General features: G+C 39.4%; 1 protein-coding gene across 4 annotated transcripts in view; it reads left to right on the top strand.

Annotated features, from left to right (window-relative positions):
- Positions 1-25436, top strand: part of Trim9 (E3 ubiquitin-protein ligase Trim9) — an 87925-nt gene that overhangs the window by 22798 nt on the left and 39691 nt on the right. For 2 of the 4 annotated variants that reach the window (XM_089081976.1, XM_089081975.1), the window contains exon 3: positions 18479-18532. The exons of the other annotated variants lie outside the window; for them this stretch is intronic. In XM_089081976.1, the coding sequence (XP_088938102.1) occupies positions 18479-18532 (54 nt within the window). The remainder of the gene's footprint in view (positions 1-18478; positions 18533-25436) is intronic. 4 annotated transcript variants of the gene reach the window in all.

Raw genomic sequence — 25436 nt, 5'->3', positions numbered from 1 at the left:
CTTTTTTTAATTTTGGTTAATTAAAAATTGAGAATTTTTCACAAAAAAATTATATTTTGATTACATTTTGTATAGTTAATTGCTATAAAATTGCTTTGCAAGTATTGATTAACATTTAAATTAAAATAATTTTGATAATGAAACTATAATGTATGGCAATCTATATAAATTCAAATTAGACAAAACAAATGCTAATAGTTCTTGAACACACACACACACTGTACTAACTTTTCAAGCACAAATATGAGCCAACGTTGTTAGTGGATGTGCATAAACAATATCTGGACTTTAGTAGCGAATCCGCGTAACACAAATGGGAAATCCACGATTAGATCGTTGATCAAATATTAATCCACGGTTACCGGAAGCATCTCCGTTTGCAAATGCTGCGCATGCTGACTCCGCTATTCTTACTGCGTGCACAGCGTATAATTAGTTATCGGACTTTAATAAGGACTACAGCCACTTCGAAAAACCCGGCTAAATTACCTGACGAGCTAATTGAGAATGACGCTCATCTCGTTAGACAACGCCGTCCGTCGACCCTAGACTCTGTTGATTCTCGTGCGTTATTAAAAGACAACGCCCGAAATAGTCGAAGCGTTTTTCAGTAGAAGAGTATTGACATTTTCAACCGTATTAATAATGGACAATGGGACAAATATATGCTATTAATACAAAATATATAATTTTAAATAAACACAAAGAGATTGTGTGACGGATGAAAAAAATGGAATTTTTTAAATTTTGTAATCGATGGATTAAACGCATTCATTAAACTTGTACTTTAAATTTAATGTTTTATATATTTGTTAATTTAATAAATAATCTTATTTAAGTATATTTGACATTCAGATGAAACTTACATATTATATTTGATGGAATATATTTGTTTTGCAAGTAATATGTGCCTTTTGAATATCGCTCGGAGGGTAGAGTTAATTACTGCCGAAGTCAATATTACTGTTTCTTATCAGGATAACCCGGGGGTTAAAGCGAAACGCGAGACTTTCTAGAGGGCTTGTACCATTAGATTCCATAAATGGAAACTTGCCGGCAAATGGCGTTGGACGTGGCGCAGAATAAAGTTTCCTTTTACGTGCATGGTCATCATGCGGCGAGATAGAGGCCGCAGGGAAGGATAAGCGTGGAAAGATGGAAGTCAACTTTGCTCTTCATTAACCTTTTCCCGTTTTGTTTTGCAAATGAATTTAATGGTGCCTTCTCCCTTCTTCCCGCTGGCCGGAATCGTGTCCCAGGAATGGGCAGATCACCGATTGCACATTATGTAAATGCAGTCAAGTCGTCGCGATTGAAAGGGATTAGCGCGATTTCTCTTGTAATTATTAGGTACACTCGAACAGCTTGGAAACTATCCGCGGTGTCTATGTATTTATTGCGGAAAATTATTCAAACTTTCGACGAGAAAACGCGTCTGTTATCGCTAGCAAGCAACAAACATGTACACATATATGTATATTTTATATACATATTTTACATTGTCCATTCGTGCAGGCATTTCTTACAATTAGGCCAGAGTTCATCAATCACGCATACCTTCAACAGTAAGCGGTTTGTTAGGCTGTCGTTATTCTCGTTAAAAACGGAGCCTTATTTGCCGCGCGCGCGGACGGCCTTGTCCGGCGATTATTCACACTTTTTTTCTCTCTCTCTCTCTCTCTCTCTCTCTCTCTCTCTTTCTCTGAACGAACGTAGCCGACACGCCGCTGTGAGAGCATTAACCGTGCTTAACATGGAATAATAATGCTATGTTTGGCCGGCCCAGCTCGAACGCCGCAAAGAGGATGCTCGATGCACCACGCACGAAAATCCTTACTCACCCGCGCCTCTCGAAAGCATCTCTCTGCGCCGTCTCGACGCGGTATTACGCTTAAAAATTCATTGGAGGATGAAGTTCGGTGCCAAGAAAACGCTCTCACTCATCTCCCGTATAACATGCACTAGAAATGGCTTACCAACTGCAATTCCAACATTTTTAGACACCTTCTTTGCCCAGTCGAATTAACTCGGGATATCGCAAAGCCGATTTGAAAATTCGAAGATATGATTCGATCAATTAATATGAAAATGAAATGTTGTTTCTTCGAAAGTTCCACGTGTTTTGAACATAATAACTTTTCGGAAATTTTGATATGGGATTAGGTGCACAGTCGGAAAAATTAAAAATCCTGTTAGCTATTTGTTGTAAAATGTAAAGGAAGAGTAGAAGAGAGCCAAGATTTGAATTAAAGTTTTATGAAACGCCGGTATTGAACCAATCTCGGTTCGAAATAATTTATAGATAGAACCAAGAAACTTTTCTTCACTAATGTAGGATAAATGTTTCCGTGTTTCTGCTGGAATTTATTTTTTAGCACAAATTACTTGCAGTATCGATATTTGATAATATTTTATAAAATATTTAGAAATATAAGATTTTATTTCCTTGATAAAAAGACATTTAACATTTCTTTTATTTTTTTCTATTCTTATCCAACATTTGTTCTATTTGAATATGTGATGTTCCGATTACTTTTTACATAAATTTGAGTAGTGGGTTAACAAACATTTAATTTAAAAAATTTCACAACACAGAATGTTTGTTGTATCGAACAAAACAAAATATATTTATTTTCTTAAATTTCACGAATTTCAACGCCGTTGTATTTCAATGTGTTGGCCTTTCTACTTTGTCCTCAAATTTTTTTCCACTTCAAGTTTTGACAAAATTGGACTCGTTTGCGAATATACCGAATAAAGGTCGGGTAAGCCTTCAAAGAGAAAAACAGAGAAGGTCGAGTCGCCAGGCAACGTCGCTTTAATAAAATTAGTTTATCTTACGGATTGGCTTTGCTCAAGGAATATGGAAGCGGTGGACTCTCCTGGATTAGGCCCGGGGGAGAAACCATGATAAATATTTATCTCGGCGATCGCGTACGTAATAGCAAATATGACTATTCCAGTGTGGCCTACCGGATATTCGCGCTAGAATTGATCTGGACGATCAATTTTCGCTTATTATACTCGGCAACATTGTTGATCGCTTTGTTTCACGGGTTTCATGGTGCGCGCGAGATTCAACATTGATTATGCATTAAAGAGCACATTGCGATTCGCAGTTCGTGCGAACATAATGGCCCGATAATGGCCGAATCTCGAACATTAAAAATAATGCTTACGAGACACATGGCAATAATTTATCATTACGAATACGCCCTCATAATGCTGTTCATTAGACTTATAAAATTTTCCAATTTTCACATATTCCAAAATTGTATGTAATGCGACGCTCATCGATTATTAATGCATAATGCTTCTTCCTTCTCGCCCGTCGCACATGCATGATCGCATTGAAATACAATTTTGAATATTTTGCATGCTCCCGAGTTGTTAAAGGGACGACAAACTTAATTCGCGTATCAGTTAGCTCATTGTTAGCTCTGCGTTTCATAAATTTCACGTAATTGCGTTCGCTAATTAGCGCAGCTTGCAGACTTTTATATACACGGATGTCAACTCGAATTATAAAAATATTCAAATCTACCATAATATGTAGATTAATCCTGTTCCGCTTTGGGCTTAAGTTAAATTAAAACCCTCGGAAAGGAATACGAAATTCGACATGAATACAAAATAACGTGTCTCCACATAATTATGATACATAATTTGAATATAAGATAATGTTTTAATTGCAATAATATTCCGGCCGCTCTCTCTCTCTCTCTCTCTCTCTCTCTCTCTCTCTCTCTCTCTCTCTCTCATGATTTAATGAAGCGATCGTTAAGAAGGAGAAAATTAAAAATGCGAAATTTGTCAGATCGGGATTTCGTCGGGCCGCGTTATTTTGCGTTATGGAATTCATATTTCGAATTAATGAAAAACTGTCCGTGCGCGAGATATATATCTCTTAATACCCAAACTTTTTATTCCGTACGTATCCGACTTACAGCGCACGCGAAAATATTCGAAATGGCCGGGGCGTATGCGGTCAAGCGAATATTCATGCTATGCGATCCTCGTTGCATGCGCATTAGTGTCGTTTCCCCTGGCATTTAATCCCTAATCGGTGGACAGCCGTCAGTTCTTTATCGCGGCGTTGCGTCGCGCTTTATTATACGTTTCGCGTTGCATATTGCGCACGTCATAACGACTACTCTCGCGGACAATATATCGGGATGTATGAACTTTATACGCGGCACGCCGACGCTTTAATTAACAAGCCCTGCGATCGGCGCCCGAAGAATGCCCGGGCATTTGAAAAACGTATGAAAATATTCAGGCTCGTTTGAGCACGCCTGTTTAGCGCAACGACATGAGGGTGGTTGTTTGATCGATGATGATAATCAACGTGCACGTTTTATAGCCCTTCAGGCTCCAATTGGCTTTATAGCGCGATTCACAAGTAAATCGCCATGAGATTGAAATATTAATATGAGATGTATTTTTGTTTTATTATTACGTTTAATTCTTATTGTCATATAATAAAAACATACAATAAAACTATATAACTGTTGAATTGTATATTAATTGGCAACCGTGAATTATATCAAGCTTTTTAGAGCTAAGACAGATGCAAAAAGATATGGGAACAATAATAAAATATAAAATTTGTTTTATATTATGAAGAAAAGAAATATCTTGTGATACGTTTTGTGTGATTGTCAATGTCAAAGGCTGCGGTCGAATTTGCGGCATGCCAAGGCAAAGTCCAGAAATAGTGATCGGTCTTGCGAGTAACAGATAGTCGAATCGGTGGTATTTCGTATCCGTTTACCCTTGACATACTCCTCCCTAAGACCGATATCGTATTACGGAATCCTCATGTTAACACTGCATCGTTCGCTAAATTGCGCCATTAATAGCGTGTTCGAAAACGAAACCTATACTGAAATCGTGCAGTAGAAGCAAGATTTATTCTCGAGTGGTCATGGATGAAACTGGATGAACGGATAGGAGGAATCTTGGCCGATGGATACTATTTGTCTAAAGTATTTTTCCATGGCATGCTACAATTTGTTTCGACTATCCTTGTGTAATTTATATTCTGCATAGATATGGACGAATGCCGCGAGCGAGGATAAGGAGAATCTTTTCGTATTTACGTAGCGATGTTCCGCGTTGAAGAGAGAAATAATCTCTTTTTCAGTGACAAAATATTGAAACGTAAACAGCTTCAAGCTGCTAAATAATTAAAATATAAGGAATTTCAAAGAATGGATATGCATAAAAAGATCAAAAGCTTTAGAATAAAAATAAAAATTTTATTCTTATTTTTAAAACAATAATCAAGAGAATATTATCTTTTTCATTAAATACTCTTGTTTGATGTCTTGTTGAATATTCTCTAATTATAATTATCAAAGAAATTATAATTATAATTATAATTATCGAATAACTTAAATTTATGGAGAAGATTTTTGTTTATCCTAAATTCTTTTATACTCGAGAATTTCTTTATGCCCAAAAGTTTTTAATTAAAGAACATATGCTCTTATCAAAGAGCATAGCAGTGTAATATAAAGTCATCTTTGTCCGGCCGGCTTTCACTAAGAATCTTCTCCCTTCATAATTCGCTTGTTCTGTTCCATCAACGAGCGACCTACACAGGGTATTAAAATTGTTCTCCGCGCGCATTTCGTTAGAAGTAATGTCACAATTAAACAATTTTTTCCGGCCGGCTGCACGACAACAAGCTCTTGACATCGCAAAAACGCAATAAAAACCGCTGCAGCGGAATTTTTTAATTACTCGGGAGAGGAGTGGGGGAAGAAATTTCTTGATTCCCCTTATGCCAGAGTCGCTTCGGCGCGTCCTCGAATCTCCTTTGAAGAGTTCTAAATATTTAAACGTCGGCGGACTGTACACAAACGATCCGACAATATATCTCTATTTTTGGTATCAGGGTTATGTAAATTAATCATTTTCGGAGAATTAGAGTTGCAAATACAAAAAAGCTTTCTATCTTGAGCACAAAGAAGTTTCCGCGAGAAAAGAAATAAAACTTTCCGTTTGATAATGAGAAGGACTCAGGAGGAATATTTTTATTTAATTAAAACGTCGCAATTTAAATAGCAAGTTAGAAAAACTTGTTGCATAAGTAAAAAAAAAATTGATATTTTATTCAATGAAAGAACATTCAAAGAGTTACTGTTGCATTTTCTCATTAATTTATAATGCACAAAGAATGCAGAGTATAAATGATATTTCTATTAATATTTAATTAAGAGACGTTATTTAATTAAGAGACGTTTTATAAAATGAGGTAGGTAGGTACATTTCAAAAATACATGAAATGTACATGAAAGATATATGATTTAAAAATACATGAATACTTGTATATAATATTCAATAATGGAAATGAAAATATAATAAAATCATAGGGTTTAAGAATAAAGCATTGATTTGGTCTTGATTCTTTTTTGACACGGACTATAGTTTTTATATTAATTATAGCTTCTATATTTTGTTGCGCTATTTTATCTTTGCTTTCTTTTATTTATCCTTTTATCTCCGCCTTTAATAAAGACAAAAATAAAATTCTATATTTTTAGTATAAGAAATTCCGTTTGGAACGACCTGTATTTTTACTCGCTTTATTGGAAAATATGTTTCCACTTTCAACGATGTACACGTTTCCAACGTCGTCTGGTGCAGAAGGGTGAGTTCGGAAATGTTTATCGACCTACCGTGTCAAGGGCCGCGAAGAGAAGGGAGGGGGGGGGGCTTTAATCGGTAGCCGAGTAATCGAGGCTGATTCGACGCGAGGTAAATTCGTCAGATGAAAGTAAATCGTGGAAAGGGAAAGCGAGGGGCGGATTGCTGCGTTGTTGCATGGGGTAACAGTGGGGTAACGGCTGATTCTGCGAATTCCATTCCCGTTTATAATTATGGCAAAGGGATTAGCCGGAGGCTTGGCTGACGCAGATACTTCGTTAATTGTGCTCTTTTTGTTAATGATGTTTGACTGATACCGGTTTATCGAATTCTCGCCATCCAAAACGCGAGATATGAATTTAAAAGATTTTTAGTAAAGATATAACGATGAAATTATTTGCTTTGTGTTCAGAAAGTATTAAACTATGAATATTATCATATTTTAATTACGCCTTCTTAATGCCATTATATAACTTATTCTGGCTAAAGCCAAACTTTCTTAACAACTTGCAACTTCTTTCATTTTCTATATAAGAAGAGAGATTCTGTATATGGTATCTTTAATTAAAGAACAATATATAGTTTCACTTTTTCAAATTATAACTGTGAAATTATATTCCGCAGAAGAAACCTATTAAAATATTCAAGATAAGATTTGATTAATTTACAAGTTAATTAAGAATAATGTTTAATGAAGCACATAATAAACTTCTACTAACAAACTTTGATTATTCGAATTATGATCATAAATTATGATCGCAATACCACAGGATACATATTCGATATACAAAATATTCTCTATCGAACCTATATTTTTATATTTTGGAAAAAAACAGCTAAGATAATTAAAAAAATCTATCATTAACATAATTGATAAAATCAATTATGTATAGATATAATTATTAAAAAGTAATTTATACCATTTATGCTTGCTATTAATAACAACACGCGTTCTTCTGATCTACTCTGATGTTACACTTCTTCAAAGACTCTTCGACTCTTGTTGAAACTTCGCAGCTTCTCCAATCGTGATAGAGATTTATCTTGGTGAAGTTCCATGTCTCCCGTTATTACGCCTCTGATCGCACCTAAGCGAAATAGGGACGGTAGTTTATCGTCGTACGTAGACGCGAAACGGTGGACACGGAATGATAAACTACGGTGCCGAGGGTTGTCAGAGTCGGCACACCAACGAGGGCGCGCGCGCGATAGGAAAAGGTAGAAAAAGAAAGGGAGAAAAGGGCGAATTCGTCGTCGGAGTGACGACGGGCAGGATCGTCAAACGGGCGCTTGCAAATTGCGCCTTAAAGTGATGGAAAATCGGTGAACGAGCGCGAGGATGCACGACGAAATAAGTGAACCGTCTGACATTTATGGCTCGTCTCAGTAAGACGGGTAACTCCTTCGATTCCACGTAGCGTGGAGTATTTTAGTCGCGTTTAACGTGCGAGAGCGTGACGAGAAAGATCACCCCGGTCTCTATCGCGCAAATAAAAATTGTTCGAAAATTTTATTTACATGTTTTACATTTTCAGCAATACAAAAGTGTACACGAATTTTGAAAAAGCGATATTTTTTACTATCATACGCACGTAGACATGTAAATTATATACAAATTTATATTAATACGTAAAGCCGCATAGAATTGGATTAATTGTCTGAAACTACAATTTGTGGCTGTTTCAATATTCCTATTTAGTTTGTTTCGTTTATTTCGTTTCGAAACATTGAGCGTAACAGCGATTTTAGAAGATAAATTTACAATAAAATAGGAATTATAGGTTCACCGCGCTGTATTTGCAAACCGCAAAACCATTACCGACGCAACATTATCCGATGACTGAAGTTTACAACCAATTTGCAATATTTAAGCTCTGCTAATTTATACGACCGGTTGGTATCACATATCTCGCCGTGGCATTCGCGTTATTTGGAATTTCAAACGCGGAGCACTTCTCTATTACAATACCGCGGCCGAGATCGATTATACGCTGGAACTGAGAGAGTGTCTGGGTTTCCCGATTCCCCACGCCAGAATATTTCCATGTCATCGTAGAGAGGCAGAGGGAAATGAACGCAGCGGGTCTCTAAGAGTTCGAGTGCGAGTGTTTCGTGTTTCCTGTCTTGTATAGAGGCTTGTAAGGGTTTTCTCCTCCCTAGAAGTGCGGTGTGCGCCGATAGGGATAGGTACTGGCGATTACGATAAAAGCGAGAAAGGGGCGGCGATAAGTCGACGAACACAGAAAAGAAAGTTGAAGGGCCGCCGATAAATTTGCCCGGACAGAGGCAAATCGGCGTATGAAATGGTAATTTCGGTCGCACGCGTCGTAGGGAGACCAGGGGTAGTTGATAAATCGGCGACGGCACCGCCCTCAAAGCAAGACGTATAGGAACGAAGAGGTGAGGTAATCGCTAGTGGTCTCGAGCCTTGTCCAAAATACTGCCCCCCGATTTCTGCTCAGATTGTCAAGGACAAAGAACTGCCCTCTTTGTCATTTTTATACATGCAGGAGATTTATTTAGGTTCCCCGAATTTATGACGCGTTTGAAATATATGAATAAGGTATTCTATCGTCGCGAAAAATCTGGACGATAATATATATTATAATGCATAAGCAATTGTTTTATATTATTGTTTTGTATAATATAACGCATGTGCATAACAAATTTAAATAAATAGGAAGAAATCAAATAATTCAAGTAAATAACAACCACTTATGTATAATATAATATAAAAAGGAAAGACGCAAGATTTTCAGAAAAATATATAATTAAACACAAAATCCAAATAATCGACCCAATTTTTCCTACTTATATTAAACAAAAATTTTTTTATTTTCAATTATCTAAAGATATCCGTAATAAAATCAATGTTTTAATAGTATTATAAAAATAATCGATTTAATTTTACTTTCTATTCTTAAAGCGAAGCATGACAACAGAAAGTAAAAATCTATATATTAATAATTACTACCGTTGATCTATATTACTCTTGGTTATTAACATGAATGATTCAGTATTAAAACCAATCTTAAAGCTACGCATGACAAAATTAGACTATAGGAGATAAGAAGCTTTTGTAAATCACTCTCTACGTTCACCAAATTTTTTTTCCCATGCGAACGATAATTTACATTGGCGGGTCGCCTCTTGCGGAAAACGCGAGATACGTGGCGTATCTTCGCATCTTATTTTCATGCGGGAACGCGACTTTACGGTAAAAGGGAGCATCGATACGACGAGCAGCAGGCTCAGGGGACACCCTGAAAACGAAAATAGTTCTTGAAACATCGCCAAGTTTTGATACCGTAAGCGTGCGTGCGTGCGCGCGCGCGCGCGCGCGCGCTCCTAAATAAACACCATGCGTGCGAACAGCGCACGCGTTCTCATCCATCGTCGGATAAACACCTAAAGAATGTCGAATAGAACGCGGAATAAATTATTAATCTCCGGGATAGCCCGGAGAGAGTGCCCGTAGTTTCTTCCTGCACGAGTTCCCACTGCTGCTATGCTCCGAGAGCTTTCGGATGTCGCAATATTTACGTACTTAAACGATGACGAGGTCGCATAAAAGCTCGCGAGGTTCTTCATCAAGCTGGCGAGTCAAATCACATTTGATGAAGTTAGCCCTTATTTATAGGCATCATATGTGTTTTATTTAAGTGCAGCCTATGTTTTTAAATCTTTTCTTTAATAGGTTTCTTTATACATATCGAATACATTTTTAAGTATATATCCTGTCCTTTATTGTAGAGAATATTCTTTATTTCAAGTAGCTTTAGATTTATTTATTTATTCAACTCGATTTTATCTTTTATTTTAACATTACGAGACATTTTTTTCCTAATTAGCATTCCAATTGTTTAATGGTCTATTAATGAGCCAATTTTTGAGTAAATAATCGATAAATTTAGTTTCACCATGAAAATATCATTAAAAGCTTTTTTTAATTTTGTTAAAAATATATATAATTTGTTTTTATTAACTATATGTTTCAATTTTTTTTATTAAAATTATTCAAATCAGATCAGTTTTAATTTCTTATTATTTCTAATCTATTTTAGATTTAAATTAAAGTTTGTTTCAACATAGTTAAATCAGTTTCGAACTATCAGAGAATTGCGCAACATCTCATTTTGGTATGCTGAAAATTTTATAATATGCAAACTTCAGTCATAAATCGGTTTGGAAAACCTATAGAAACAAAGCTTTACAATTTTCAAGTTTGTTTTTTATTTTTTCTAAGACAATATGTCACCATAAATGTACTGCTAGACATTACATATCTAAATTGCAAATTATATTTAGCAACGATTGATTTCCAGTTAAGAACAAGTAACGTTTATGCTGTTATCGCCGTGAGACTGTTTGATTATTTAAGGTATAGGTGGATTAATTAATCGGCTACAGGCATAGGGTTCGAAGCGAAGGCTACTGCCACAAAGGGTTTCGTGCCGAAGTATCGTAATACCGTTACCATGTCGCTAACTTTCGCTCGGTAAATATTTGCTTGGTCAACGCCGTTATAGCATTCTCTAATGCTATAACAAAAGTTAGTTCGAAAAAGCATGCGAGGCAGTCGGGCGTTTCAATAGACATATGTTTAACCAAAGTTAACTTGAAAAATTGCGGATATTTCAAATCTATGACGTTATAGTTCAGATGTTCAGTTCACATGTTCAGAAAATAATTTTTTTTTTTTGTACAACATGATTTTCCCAAAGAGAATTTTACCAACTTTCCTCTTAGTTTTCCTTTTAAATATAATTTTTCTTCTCACCGTAATTTATTTAGTCTGCTATTATTATTATACCAATCTTATCGTTATTTGATTACAATTAGCCGACTTTGGAAGCAGCGCAGGCGAATAAATATTGAAGAGGACTTGCGAGGGGGGAATGGGGGAGATCTTCCGGGGCAAATTATAATTTGCAGGCACGTAAATCTCTTGCTGAGACGACGTAAGCGGGATGAGGCGGTAGGCTGCTTTATTTGCAGAAAGAAATGGGTAGACTCTTGTGCGGTGCATGCTGCTGTTTGCCAGAAGAGCGCAGTATACTCCCGCGGTATCTTCAAATATTTATAAGTCTTGCAGATTGGTGGAACATTTCATTTGAAAAACACACACACGCACAGCGCTCCGGATAACTGGTACTATCGCGTTTCTCTACGTCTCTACATTTTTCCCGTTATCGCGCCGTGTAGCGAAAAAATTGTTATCGCGTGTACATGCAATTATAGTTATGCTTAATATGACCTTTGTAGTTTTAGGTCCGTTTCACGTTGGAACAAGCTGTGCAATATCATTAAAAATTCCGAAGAGTACTTATAATTCTACTTATACTTCTTGATAAACGCACGCGATGAGAAACTCAGTTAATTTTATCATCTTCGCCGTCTAATGTTTAATTCTAGAGATTATATGGAGTACGTGTATATTATCGCAGAAGTAGTTGCTACCCTTCGCGCTGCTAAGTTTCATGGCTCTTATGAACGAACACATACATATTCTAGTTACCTTGCCTGCCAAGGCGTATATTCACATGCATGATGTAATAGGTCCTAAAATAGCTCCTAAAATATATCACGCCGGCGGTTAAATAAATCGTTATTTTGTTATAAGTAAAATTACCTTTAATGTAATAATTTCGGGGAAATGAAATATACAAAGGATTATATTCATTGAAAACTATCACATAAATTTGCACATTATTGCAATTGTAAAAATCATAATTTAAATAAACAAATAAACAAAATAATCTTATAAAAATCTTAAATCTTATAAGGTACGTTTAGGAAGATCAGACAATCAATCGTCCGCGATACAGAATAATTAATTTAAAAAAATGGAACGTAATCAAAGTTGTACGGTGTAAAAAGTCACGATCGGACTTAGGAGTCATTCCGTTTGTGTCGGTGTAGTTAACCACCGCGTTTCGCCCGTAACTGAGGGGGTATTTTCGCGTTTCGTTGATTCGTGCGAGATTGCGAGTTGATTTGCGTCAGAGCGTGTCGGTCGACACCGCGACGGATAATATCAGCGAGGTATCTTAGATATTTATGATGCACGGTCGCTATGGCGCGAGTGCACCGCACTGCACGAGCGAGTGAAAGCCCCCGCGGGGTCGCAAGATACATAAGGACGAGAGCGTGTTACATAGTGCCGCGGTACACGACATATGCCGTGACGTTTGCATCCCCTCCGTTCTGCCGCCCCCGCTGGCAACCAACCCCCGTTGAATTGCCTATTTTCGTCTCTCTTTCGTCCTTTCTCTTTGTTTCTCTCCGCATATCTCTCTCTCTCTCTCTCTCTCTCTCTCTCTCTCTCTCTCTTTTCGGATTTAATGGCGGAAAATTCAGCCAGCCAAAGTCAATAAGTCGTCCCCCACAATTCTACGGGGGGGGCCCCATCCGCCCCGTTGGTCGCCTAGTACATAGCTTGTTCTCGTTCGTATGCAATAGCGTAGCCAGATAATATGTGCAGAGATGATTTATATTTAAATCCCCACACATGCAGTCCTTGTATCTTCTTGAGCGTTATTACACGAGAGCGACGAAAGGGTTACCATTGTTGTCTGAAGAGAAAAATTACGAGCTCCACACTATTTCATTTTTTTTTTTCCATTTACATTTGTAATATAAAAATTTGATTATTGAAAAACAGAATTTAAAAATGGATTGAGTTTACGTTGGTAAAAGTATAATAAAAAACAATACACTCCGTAATTTTGGAAACGCGCTACACAAAATGGGAAACTACTGCTACGAAAACAAAAGTTTTGTTTGTCTATTGAGAATGATATGAATTACACCTCGATGGAGATTGAACGACCGTGGTTTTATTGCGGGTTGGTTATTAAAAAAAAATGTTGACGGCATGATAACGTGTGTTTTTTACAATGAAACATTCTCTACGCTAGTGCGTTCGACGCGTTGCAAAGAACGAGGGGAGACCGAAAGCAATTTGTATGATGTAGGTTTTACATTTCTTTTCGGACATATATATTGTGCAATATATCGAGAGTAAGAATAGGCCTGCACTTGGCTTGCGTTTTGAATTGCCTCGAGAGAGCGTGGTTTAGAGAACGTAACATGAAAATTCTTCTTTCTATCTCTTTCTTCAAGAATTGGAAAAGTCTTGTCTAATTTCTTATTATCAAAAGATCGCTTTTTGAAAAAGAATTCAAAAAATTCCGCGCGAACTGAGATTGCAATCTAAATGTTTCATTTCGCTCAATTTTTCTTTTGATGCGTTTACAAAGATCCAAGAAATTTTTTGGAGAAATTATGTCAATATTATTTTTATCATGGATTTAATATGCCTCCACTAAAATATTAGCTATGTGTACAAATGTTACCTAGACAAACGCAATATTTACATTTCTTAATATCGATTGTTAATATTTTTCTTGAAAAAAATGATTATTCATACTTTATAAGGAATTTATAATTATTATCTTTATAAAAAGATATATATTCATTTCTCAATAAGCAAAATTTATTAAATATATTGTTGAAATATTTCTTGCTTTTATCCTTCATATCTGCGGAAAAATATTTGATATAGAGCCGAATTGGAAAGCTCACGTACGGTTTACGATCTGCGTACAAGCTTTCCGAGCCATCTCGCGTGTCGTTTGGACGCGAGACTCTGCCTTCCCTTTCATCTTCTAAAAATAACAGAGTTGTGTTCGCGAATCCCTTGCCCATGGATTCGAAAATACCGGAGCACCGTGGCATCGCTTTCGTTTTGTTCAGCTCCATGCGCGCGATGGATATCGTTAGACCAGCCCCGTGCCAAAATCAAGCCTCGTTTCCACGTACTCATTTCTGACAATCGTGGACTGTGCGATTCAGGAGCGATTCCAAGGAAACTGCGAGCAATCGCTTGGCAGCGCTTTTAATTGAGGCGCCGAAAATATATAGTAGACCAGTCGTGACGTTATTGCGCCGCTGTTAAAAATATCGCGATAGGTAAATCAGTTATCTTAATTAACATTCCTCCGATTCGTAAATACTTGGTTTTATTTGGAAAAGAGACCCTTTGCTCGACGCGTTCGAGAACGAGAAATAAAGGGCACGGCCGCGAAATATAGGGCACTTACTGGAGCAAAGTGAATGCGTGGACGAAGGAGAAGAGTGGCAGGATGACTTTTTTTTAATGCAATTGTGTCGCACTACCAAGCCGGTGAAGTGCCTTTCGAAACCCTTTGTGCAGTCGGTGTTTTATGCGCGAGCGAGAGCGGGTCGCGTTTATAAGGTCGCCAAAGTGCAAGAGTTCACGAGGAGTAAATCACGTGGCATTAAAATTAAAAACAGGGAGTGGGAGTTATCAACCACCTCTCGGCACGGAGCGGCGCGTATATATTTAGCGCGTTTCATCGGCCGGCCGTTTATATCACTTTACGACACTCTTTTTCTTCTTATTACTTCTACCTGCCGTGTGAGAATTAGTATTCCAACGTGATCCACCATGTATTCGCCGCATGCAACTGCTTACCGGACAAGTCTCGCAGTTTTTCGTAAGTCTTCGTAAGTTTCATGGATCTTCCGCGAGGAATCGCGATTTTTACGTGTGATTCTCTTATTATCCTTTTCTTCCCACCTTTCTTTTCTCTTTATTCTTTTCACATGTTCCAAAAAAATGGATTTCGAATTCCACATAATATTCTTTTTACAAATCGATCATCTTCTCATTCGTCGCAAACTGCTTAAAATAACAACGATATTTTTATCCATTTCTTTAAATATTTGCTAAATACTCATTATACTTTTTCGTTTTCTATTTTTTAAGCTAAAAATACACGACTGAGTATGAAAGTGTATGCTATGCGCGCTGTTACAACGTATTTCTATTTGCCATGCTTCTTTCGATCTCCGGTATGGATCGGACGCCATGTAGTGAACTCTCTTCTGTAGGTATACACAGTTGAATCCACGTGCCGCCATTGTCAGACACGCATACAGACACGGTGGATTTCTCTTTGAGAGCTGAAAGAACCCGGACGTTTCGTCTGATTTGGATCGCATTGTTGTCCCTGCTTGCTCCGGATCTCTTCGAATCCAGTTCCGCGACGGATGTGCAAGAACTTTCGAGACATGGCTGTTGTCGGCATCATGAATAATCCCTTCAGAGTTTGCAAATTGCGTATACGGTTAAAGCAATCTTTATACGTCGCAGACGTATCTTGCAAGAAATTTCGAATGTGTAAATCAGTTATGAACTTGTCTCTTGTTTCGCATTTATCTTTTTCTGCAAAAAAATTTATTTTGCAATTTTAATTTTTTTTAGATGTTTCCAATTTATTTTCATATCGGTTATAAGTGGATTTGAGATATTCCGTACATAACATTTAAGCCAGAAGCCCAAATTCGAGATTACGACGTTGTGCTTCCTATCTCGCCCATAAAATCGATCGACGCTCGATTTCTTCGTTGCTATATCTGTGCCATTATATGTCGTAGAGTGCCATTATGATAACAGCACGGATATTTTCCACGGTTATCGGTTTACGAACGCGGAAGGAGAAAAAAAAAATCATGAATGAGCATCGGCGCGCGCAAAGAGATGATTCACTCCTCCTCGGTCCGCTGCTCTCCCTTTTTACCGTGGAAGTCGTGTATATATTTATATATATCCAGCGGCTGCATCTCTTACGCGCACGATGTTCGCAGGCAAAACACGTGCGCGACAGCGAAGAGCTTATACATCACCTTTTCGGCCCTCCAAATTTAGCCGTGGCTGTCAAGTCCGCGGGCCGTCAGCTGCCAAAAGCTTTCGTGAAAGTGCGCGCGTGGCAAGAAGGTAGGAGTAGGATGACAGCGCGTCTCGTTCCAGATTCGACGTGATTTCGTAACGTGGCTCAAAGGGCGGTGAGACGAGGCGGTGGAACGTGAAAGAAAGGGGGTCGAGGAGAAAGGGCCGGGGCGAATGAATCGTCCCTTTCGACAATCTCTCTCTCTCTCTCTCTCTCTCTCTCTCTCTCTCTCTCTCTCTCTCTCTCCAGCTCGTCACGCACGTGCGCCGATCGTCCTAAGATCCGCCGATCTGATTGCGGCTTTTATCGTTGAACTTTATATATCGAGAAGTGCTGCTTAATACCACAAGGAGAAGAAAAGGAGGGGATTAATCGATTTTCAAATTTTGATTATCGCTCTATTAAAAATTAATTTTGAGCTGTATAAAGTCCATAAAAGGGAAATTATCGGACTCCTAAGATCAAGTTTGCCGAGAATTGCCTTCTTTAGTATTTAATAATATTTTTTATTTATGTTAATCATGAATTAAATTATCGCAAACGAAACTTAGGCCGATTAATTTTCGTTTTAACGTTTCGAAATAACGATTTTTTAATTTTTAAAATTAATTTAATTCCAAGAAATGGACGCCACATTTAACGTAGGGACATATGTGAGAAATTTTCTGGATCTCGTATAAACGATGTTCTTCGCGTATTACAGAGAATGAATTTCAGCATCATTTGAATGAAAAATTTGTAGCAAAACGCGAAGGGAACAGTAACGAAGGGATATAGCGCGGAACTGTCAACGTCGATAAATATCCCACGATGAAATTGCGCTCGTTTGACGCTTTCATGAAAAGAAAAAAAAAAAAAGAACGGAGGAAAAGCAACTCGGTGTACACAGCTACCGGGTGTTTGCGTGAGAATGAGGGAGAAATATCGTTCGCTCGCGCTCGCGAACGAACCTCATCGACGCGCGGTCGAGCGCGCGAAACTTTTTCATTGCCGCGGCCGCGCGATTTACAATTTTCATTTCATACCGCATTAACCTCCAAGTGAGTTTAATTTGAATCGAGCTCCTGGAAGAGAGGCTTTATTTTCTCCTTTTCGCCGGCGGCGCACAATGCACAAACGAGCGTTCGCCGATCCGCGGCGCTGCTGCTCCGCATCGGTCGGCCGGAATTTTTTCAATTAATGGCCCGTGTTGTTCCGAGATATAACCATTCGACGTGGGAGTGACGAACGCGCGGACACGGCCATAAAAATATTGCGAAATGCCGGGGCTGACGATTGAAACGAACCGTTTGTCCGCCGGTGATGGAGGAAATTTATGTTTCGACGCAGTTCCGACGCGTGCGTTACCGTCTGGCTCTTTCGTACGGAAATCTCTCCACGTTACGTTATCTTATTTTGTTACGAAACCCCATTAAATTTAATGAATATTTATGATACAGCTTTTGTTATCGTATTTGAATAGATTAAAATTTAATCCTTTTAAGTTCTAAGTTCATTAAAGTACCAGCGTATAAGCACTGTTTATAGACTTCAAAAATTCGTCGTTGTCTATGAAGTATAAAAATATTCCTGTTTACGTCACCGCGATAAAAATATTTAATATAGCGGGCTGGTAAACCAACTATAACGTATTTCCGTCCGTAACATTCAAGCTCGACAAAGATAAGACACCGATAAGTAGGTGCAAACAGGTTCAAGGTAGACGGTACATTATGCACGAAGTCTGTGGCACAATAGGATAGAAGCGAGCTACGTATTTCGCCATCAGCATTCATATATTCGGCCCGGAATCCACACCCTCCGGAAAATCAATACTTAATGAAATCAATGTCGAGTCACATCGCTCTATTCGGATTTGATTCCTGGTCTGGGAAACGCGTTGATGGATTTATCGCGGATAACAACTGGACGAATCACGGGCTATTTTTGACGAGTCCTTCTGTAATTGCCTTCAACAATTTGCTTCAATTTACTTCCAGCTACGAAATTATTTCCTATTACGAGCCCTCTGATTTTCGGAATCGGAGACACTGCTATAATTACTCACGTCGCTATGCCTTTTGCAGACTATCGAGAAACGGTTGCAAAACAAGGAACGGCAAATGCTTGAAAAAACAGGGGTAAGGACGTCAGAGCATATGTTTTCGCTTGAAATTAAAGCATTTTTACAATGTGACATGTATGACATACACGCTTGGCTAAAGTATTGATAACAATTGCGACAACGGCGAGGCTTTCACGAGCAGGCATCTGAAAAAGTCATAGGAGGAATAACAAATCGTTCCTCCGATGTCCGCTTTTGCTGTATATTTAAAACGAATGCCTTTTCCTCTGTTGACAATAATTTAAATTTACTTCTAGAATCTATATTAATTTAACTAATTTTACATTAAAGTTACCTTTTCACATTAACCAGACTTTACACCAGGCTATTAATCATTCATCTTGAACTTTTCATGAAAATCCTTTTTAATAAAATGATTGTGTTGCTCTACTGTTCATAAACTTTTACAAAGCATCGCTTAACATTTAATGACGCGAAAAATACGGTAATAGTTGCAATTCGCCGCAGTTGCTGCTTCTCCCCGGTGTACCTTCTATCGCTGTCGCTCTCGTGTGCGGCACGTACCGCGTTTTCTACTCCGCACGAGTATTAGCCTGCGGTAATTTCGAGAGTGTCCGCGACGAGGGCCGACCTGGTGCGCCATCCCAACGTTGAAGTTTTAAAGCTGGCAACAGCAGCTGCTGTCCCAATTCGTAGCGCGCGACCGTGTAACGTTGCTCTTACGAGACGTATTTACGAGGCACTGTACGCGGAGCCGCGTTGTCGTGCCACGCCGGCGGATTCGGGGGAGCGTTTGAATCGTGCCGCAACTGACGATGCATTAGGTATTCCAGCGGATTATACGATTCCCGACTGTCACGGGGGGGGGGGGGGTGGTAGAGTCCACCCGGTGAGTTTACCGGAGAAAGCGGGCCACGGTCGGGAAGTCACGGAATATTATCGGGGTATCTCCGCGAGTGGAATCGAACGAACGGCGGGCGATTCACTTGAGATGCGAGATGCATCGGCGACCGAATTTTACGATTCTCCGCTCGCGAATTATCGCGAGGGAAAGGCGGGAATTGTGCGCGAGGTCATGGGACGTGGTGCATGGGAAAAGCAGTCGGAGAAAGGGAAAATTATATGGAATCAACGAAACATTCCCATGAACATTATTTGAGATTAATTGCGATCTTTCCTTCTAGACGCAAAGATAGAAAAGGATGGAAAAATTAAATCGTAGTTAATTTTAGTTTCTGCGAGCGGTTGGCTGTCTCCTGTAAAAAAAAAAAATAATTAACTTTGACACTTTAATTAATTTGCAGTGAGAAGGAGAGACAATTAGTATATTAATTTGAAATATAGAGGCCTCGACATGGCGAAACAATAGCATGGTATATATACATTTTTTTCTAATAAGAATTAAAAATTGTTAAAAATTTAATAAAAATATGATGGAGAATGAAAGAATATTATATAATCAATCATATCAAGTTGCTTTCGATGATTACATTTCTTATGTTTCTCACACACAGTTTATGTTTGCGCTTCCTGGTTAAACTAAATTTATGTTGTCAATATCATATATGTGTACTTTCAGTAATAAACTATTGCGGAGGAGGGGGAGAGGGAGAGGGAGGGAGGGGAGAGAATCAGATGTTGTTGCAAATTATTATCACCACAAATTCGCGTTTATACAGGGGCACAAAGTTAACTCGATCCGGGTAAATGTCATTAATTACCAAAATTAATCAAAGGGAGAAAGCGCGGTATCCATTGCATTGCAGTCGCGTATCGCGACCTGGACGGTCAATATAATAACGCCGCGCGTGTTTTCCATCGGCCGCGTCTATTTAGTTTTCCCTTTCTGACTTCCGCTCGGTACGCGCTCCGTTGTATACGCACCGTGCAATTGCGAGTCAGCTTTGTACTATTTTACTCGTACGGAATTCTGCAAACACCGACGCCAACGCTCGTGGAGAATGGCGGCGGAATATTTGCACGGTTTCGTACGAATAAACTAGTTCGGGGGGAATAATAACGTGGAAGTGTGTCTATTGAGAATTTGCACCGGCAAAAATCCGCCAAAGAGCTCGCAGTGCCAAAGGCCCTTGCGGAGGTGTAGGTAACGGTGGGGCAACGGACTCTGCGGATTGTAATTTTGCGGATTTAAAGGTCGGGTCCAGATCCTTTGAGGCTAACGCGACGTAGGATTTCATTCTGACACGTACATTACGCGCGCGCGAATCATAGGTTATACGGAAAAAAATCTCGACAGAATAAAGATTTTATCTCGCGAAATGTGCGTTACGATCGCAGATTTAGCGCTCAAATGCACGCGTGCAAACGCTCGCTATCCGGCCGCGACCGATAAGCGAGAAGGTTATTATAAGGAGAAAGGGGTAGGTCAGGGTGAACATTTTCATAACGTGACGGGAACTTTTTCCAGCGCTATCAAGAGAGAACGATGGTGGAGGGGTAGAGGGAGGAGGGGAGGGAAAGATCGGCGGCTGTCCGCTAGATGTTTGCCGAAGTTCGACGCGTGTGTGCTGGGCGCTTTTTGCTCTTCCCCTACGCGTATCCCATCACCTTCTTCACCCCTCGCGGCATCCTGCTCTCTGGCCCTCCTCCGCGCAAACAATGTGATGCGCGCAGCTGCGGCTCTCCCGACGGAGTGACTTTTTTCCGCAAACAAACCGCACTGCCATCCCCGCGTTCCTCCCTCGACGAGGGAGAAAAGGGGGGAGGACTGGATACAGAGAGAGAGTTAGTTTTCCTCTCGCTTAAATATTCGCCGACGCAATGTCGGCCGGGCCTCGCCGACCGGAAATGCCCTCCGCTACCGCGGACGTGTTCTGTCGACGGAGCGAAATAAAAGAAGCTAGCAAAAAAAAAAGAGGGAAAGATCGGGGAAAGAGAGAGAGAGAGAGAGAGCGAGAGAGAGAAAGAGAGAGAGAAATGAAAATCGCGAGCGCGGAATTTCATTTGCGCGACCGTTCTCCCCGTTCGTTCCATCCTCGCGCGATGCAGTGCCCCGTACCCCGTGGTAGGATGATGCGCATTCCACGAGAGTCGACTTGCTGATCCGCGATCTCTCGAAATCGATAGTGAATCTCGCGACCGAGGCTATCCGACGGCAGCGTTATTATCATCTCTTTAATCCCAGTCATCATGAACGAGACGTTACGCGTTCTGGATTTTTTTCCTGGTAATTTATGGTCTAATATCGCGGATCTACTCACGCTGTATTTTTGTAAAATTGCGCGAATTATTGGTTGCTAAAGAAAGATACTAGAGATAGACCTCTTTATTATGATTTCATCATCTCGACTCTCTGAAAGTACTTTGTGAGAAAATTTCTATAAAGCCCTGATAACTTTGCAAGTTTTCAAACATTTCAGGATGTACGATCGTGCATACTACGATCTCATCCATAAAAGTCGCGGTGCATTGATGCAACCTTTGAACTTTATCGAAAAACCTGCGAGACATCCCGCGGAAGCGCATTTCGCCGGAGAATTTCTGTCAAGTCCCACAACTACGGAAGTTTTGTGTCGTCTAAAATTTCACGGCGAACGATTACGGCCCGATCGATCACGGATTCTCGCGGATGTCGCATCTGTAAAACTTAGGAGTCACCAAACTGTTTTGAAGACTGCGCGAGATAAGTCTAATAACCGATTGGACGGGATGTCATGTGAGAGAGTGGAAGTTACTGGCGTCACGATTCAAAGGCAGATCTAGCACATAAATGGGATGCACCATTCGGTGATCGATGATCCGATAGATCGCTCCATTGCAAAACGAGGTCACGTCTCCGCCAACGGTTTTATGCCTTCTCTGCTTACAAATCTAACGGATGTGCCAAGACGTGCGCGTTCGTTTACGACGTTTGCGCTTCCTTTTACGACTCCCGTACCGTCGTCGATCGAAAAATAGAACGGCGGCGTTTCGCGAATCGCGCTCTTTCTCGACATCGAAAAACGGCGCCGCGACGCGATCGAGAATCGACGCTAGAGCCGGCTTTTACCTTATGTTCGTCCGTGACACTGTGTGCATGGATAGGAGAAAGGCGGACCGACGATAGTGGAAACACGGTAATTTCAGTCCCTCGTTGTACGCTGCAAGAGACGTTTATGTCGTACGTGCACGATCTCGATTTTCGAGAGAAACCGCTACCTTAACGAAACCTTTCGTTAAATACGGTTTCGGATAAAAGTTTCGCGTCTCGAGAGTATCTTCGATTATACGTACGCTATTACGTTGAAATACACCTCTTGTTTCAGAAGTTTCCGGAATTGAAGATAAAGCTTCGGAGACAAACGGCTTTAGGTAGATAATTTTTTTTTCGCTCGAGGTAATTGAAAAATTCAGAGACAGTCGCAATCAAACAAGTAGAAATGTAGTATGTATTACTATTCAAATCGAAAGATATCTTATGATTTTCTTTGCTTTCATTTTATTAATTTAATTAAAATTTCACTAATATTTAAATATAAGTTTTACGTGAATAACATTTTAATTACACATACATATACTTTATGATTTATATTAAAGAAGATATTGAGAGATTTGACTTGAAACTGAACAAAAGTATTGATATTTTCTTTTACTTTTTATTTAACAAAATGTTATATATTTTCCGATATTTTAGGGATACTATATAGATAACTTTTATTTTTATTTAATTTCAACGCGCGAAGACATTATTTTAAAATAGACTTTTTGATCGGATGAAAGTACATTGTCATCTTCTGTTTCATCGGCTTGCTTGCACGACGCATTCACGAATCATGCAGACAGACGCCGTAATTATTGCGGAAATAAATGCAGCGATCCGAGTTTCCTTCGCATCGATCGATGTGCAAGGGGTAGCTAACCGTGAAAAACGTGCCTGATGCGCCAATATCGAGCTCGGAGGCTTGAAGGGCCCGCAGGGTTCTCGCTCTCTTTCTCTTTATTTCTCTCCTTTTCCCTCCCTTCCTCCTTCCCTCCCTCTCTCCCTGCTTCCTCCCTCTCTCTCTCTCTCTCTCTCTCTCTCTCTCTCTCTCTCTCTCTCTCTCTTTCTGCCTTTCGAATGGGGTGCGTCCCTTCCGTTACCGCGAGTATCCCTTCCGCATTGGCGCAAAAATACAGCGGTAGTTACAGATTACCCCGGGGTACCCCTCGAAGTATCGGCTGGGTGTCGAAGCGCGGGGTCGCATTAAAAATACAATCGACGGACTCTCGTGATCATCGTTGCACATGACACGCGCTTTTATGCACGCAAGCGTTTGTTTATACGATCGCGTATATTACGCACGCGGCCATTTGCGTTTACAGCCTGTCGAGGGGGCGAGTTTGCGAGAGGGCGGGCGCACAGGCGAAATGAAATATTTTTACGTTTACCGGCGGCGATATACCGGTGGATTTGCGGCGCTCCGTCAAACGCGACCGGTCGAAACGCCACGAGTGCGCTTGATGCATCGCCCTGTTACAATTATAAACATTTTAGGCGCATCTTGCTATGATAAATTGCCGCGATGAACGAATATATAGGCGGCGTCAAATATACACCGGCGCTTTTCGCGAGCGCAGTGTTCCGCAAATATTTTTCAAATGACGCGCAAAATTGAAATTCTATTCGAATTTTATTTAGAATATACACGGGATGGTCTTTTGCCATATCGTCGAACATCTTTGAGTATTTATTCAATAAATATATCAATCGATACATATTCTCTTTTTTAAATAAATAACAGATGCATGCGTAGCTCGCGTGAAAAATAATATCGGACGTTCGTTTGAGGAGAGACTGCACGTTATCACATCGCGATAATGGTCACGAATGCGATATCAACTGTTTTTAAATAACGCGAGAAATTACTTTATTCTCATTAGAGTGTAGCCATAGGCAGATCGCGAAACATATGGATGGAAAAAACAATTGATCGTTAATTACTGTTCTATGCGTTCGCATTTCTCAGCTTGTCGGCGCAACAAGCAAATTACATCCAAAGTCCTGGTATTGTATCGGTCAAATGCATTTTGTCCGTTTGCGTTACACGTAAAAGTAATCAAAACCCAAAGGACGCGTTTCTGAAAGGTTATTTTACGGCTGACCGGAAAAATCCGTCGTGGTCGTGAAAATTTTATACCGTCAGTTAGTTTACTTTATACCCACGTCTACTGTATAAAAATAATCTTGCATCATTTACAACGATACAAAACAATGTGCGTTTTATTTCTTTTCTGATACAAAATAAACTTACTCGATAACGAAACGTTCATAAATTATTAACTTTCTTATAAAAAATTGGCATTGGAATTAAAAAATTAGTTTTGAACTCAAAAAATTTCTACAAATAATTCAAAGTATCTTCATTAATCAGTTAAAACAATATGAGTACAATATGAGTATAGCCTCCGTTTTTCTAGAAAAAATTAATAAAATTCAAAACCTTTGGAAGACTGTATGTTCTGTATTCAATTTCAAAATTCTATTGCGATTGCAATAATAGAGTACGAAATTTTTCTTTCCGCTGATTTTTTTTTCATCACATTTATTCTCATGATTTGAATAAGTATTATTTTTTATAGAAAAACGAAGCGGTACGCATTCATACTGTTTTATCTAATTAATAAGAACATTCTTGAGCTACTTGTAGAATTTTATATAAATTCAAAACTGATTTTCCAATTCGTGCCATCTTCTCGTTAGTCAATCGTTAATCAATCGTTGCGTGAAATAAACTTTCCAACTTGACACTTGCCTAGCTTGCGAACGATCGCATTGTATATTTTTTGGGAGTGAACTTGAAATTTCGGAATTCGCCAAGAATCCCGCGTTCTCCACTAAAGCATTCTCGAATCATTCGCGCGACACAATAGAAAAACTCCTGGACCGCTTTTTAATTTCGTATCACGCGTTCGGCTTAATGTCGCGTAAATACCGAAACGGTCGCGTTCTTTCGTGCCTATTTGTTCTTACTCGGAGTTCG

This window comes from Pogonomyrmex barbatus, unplaced genomic scaffold (genome assembly GCF_055798465.1).
Source record: "Pogonomyrmex barbatus isolate J1 unplaced genomic scaffold, ASM5579846v1 scaffold5, whole genome shotgun sequence".
Taxonomy (NCBI): Eukaryota; Metazoa; Arthropoda; class Insecta; order Hymenoptera; family Formicidae; genus Pogonomyrmex; species Pogonomyrmex barbatus.
The sequence above is the reverse complement of the archived record's forward strand: the minus strand, read 5'-3'. Positions and strand labels throughout refer to the sequence as shown.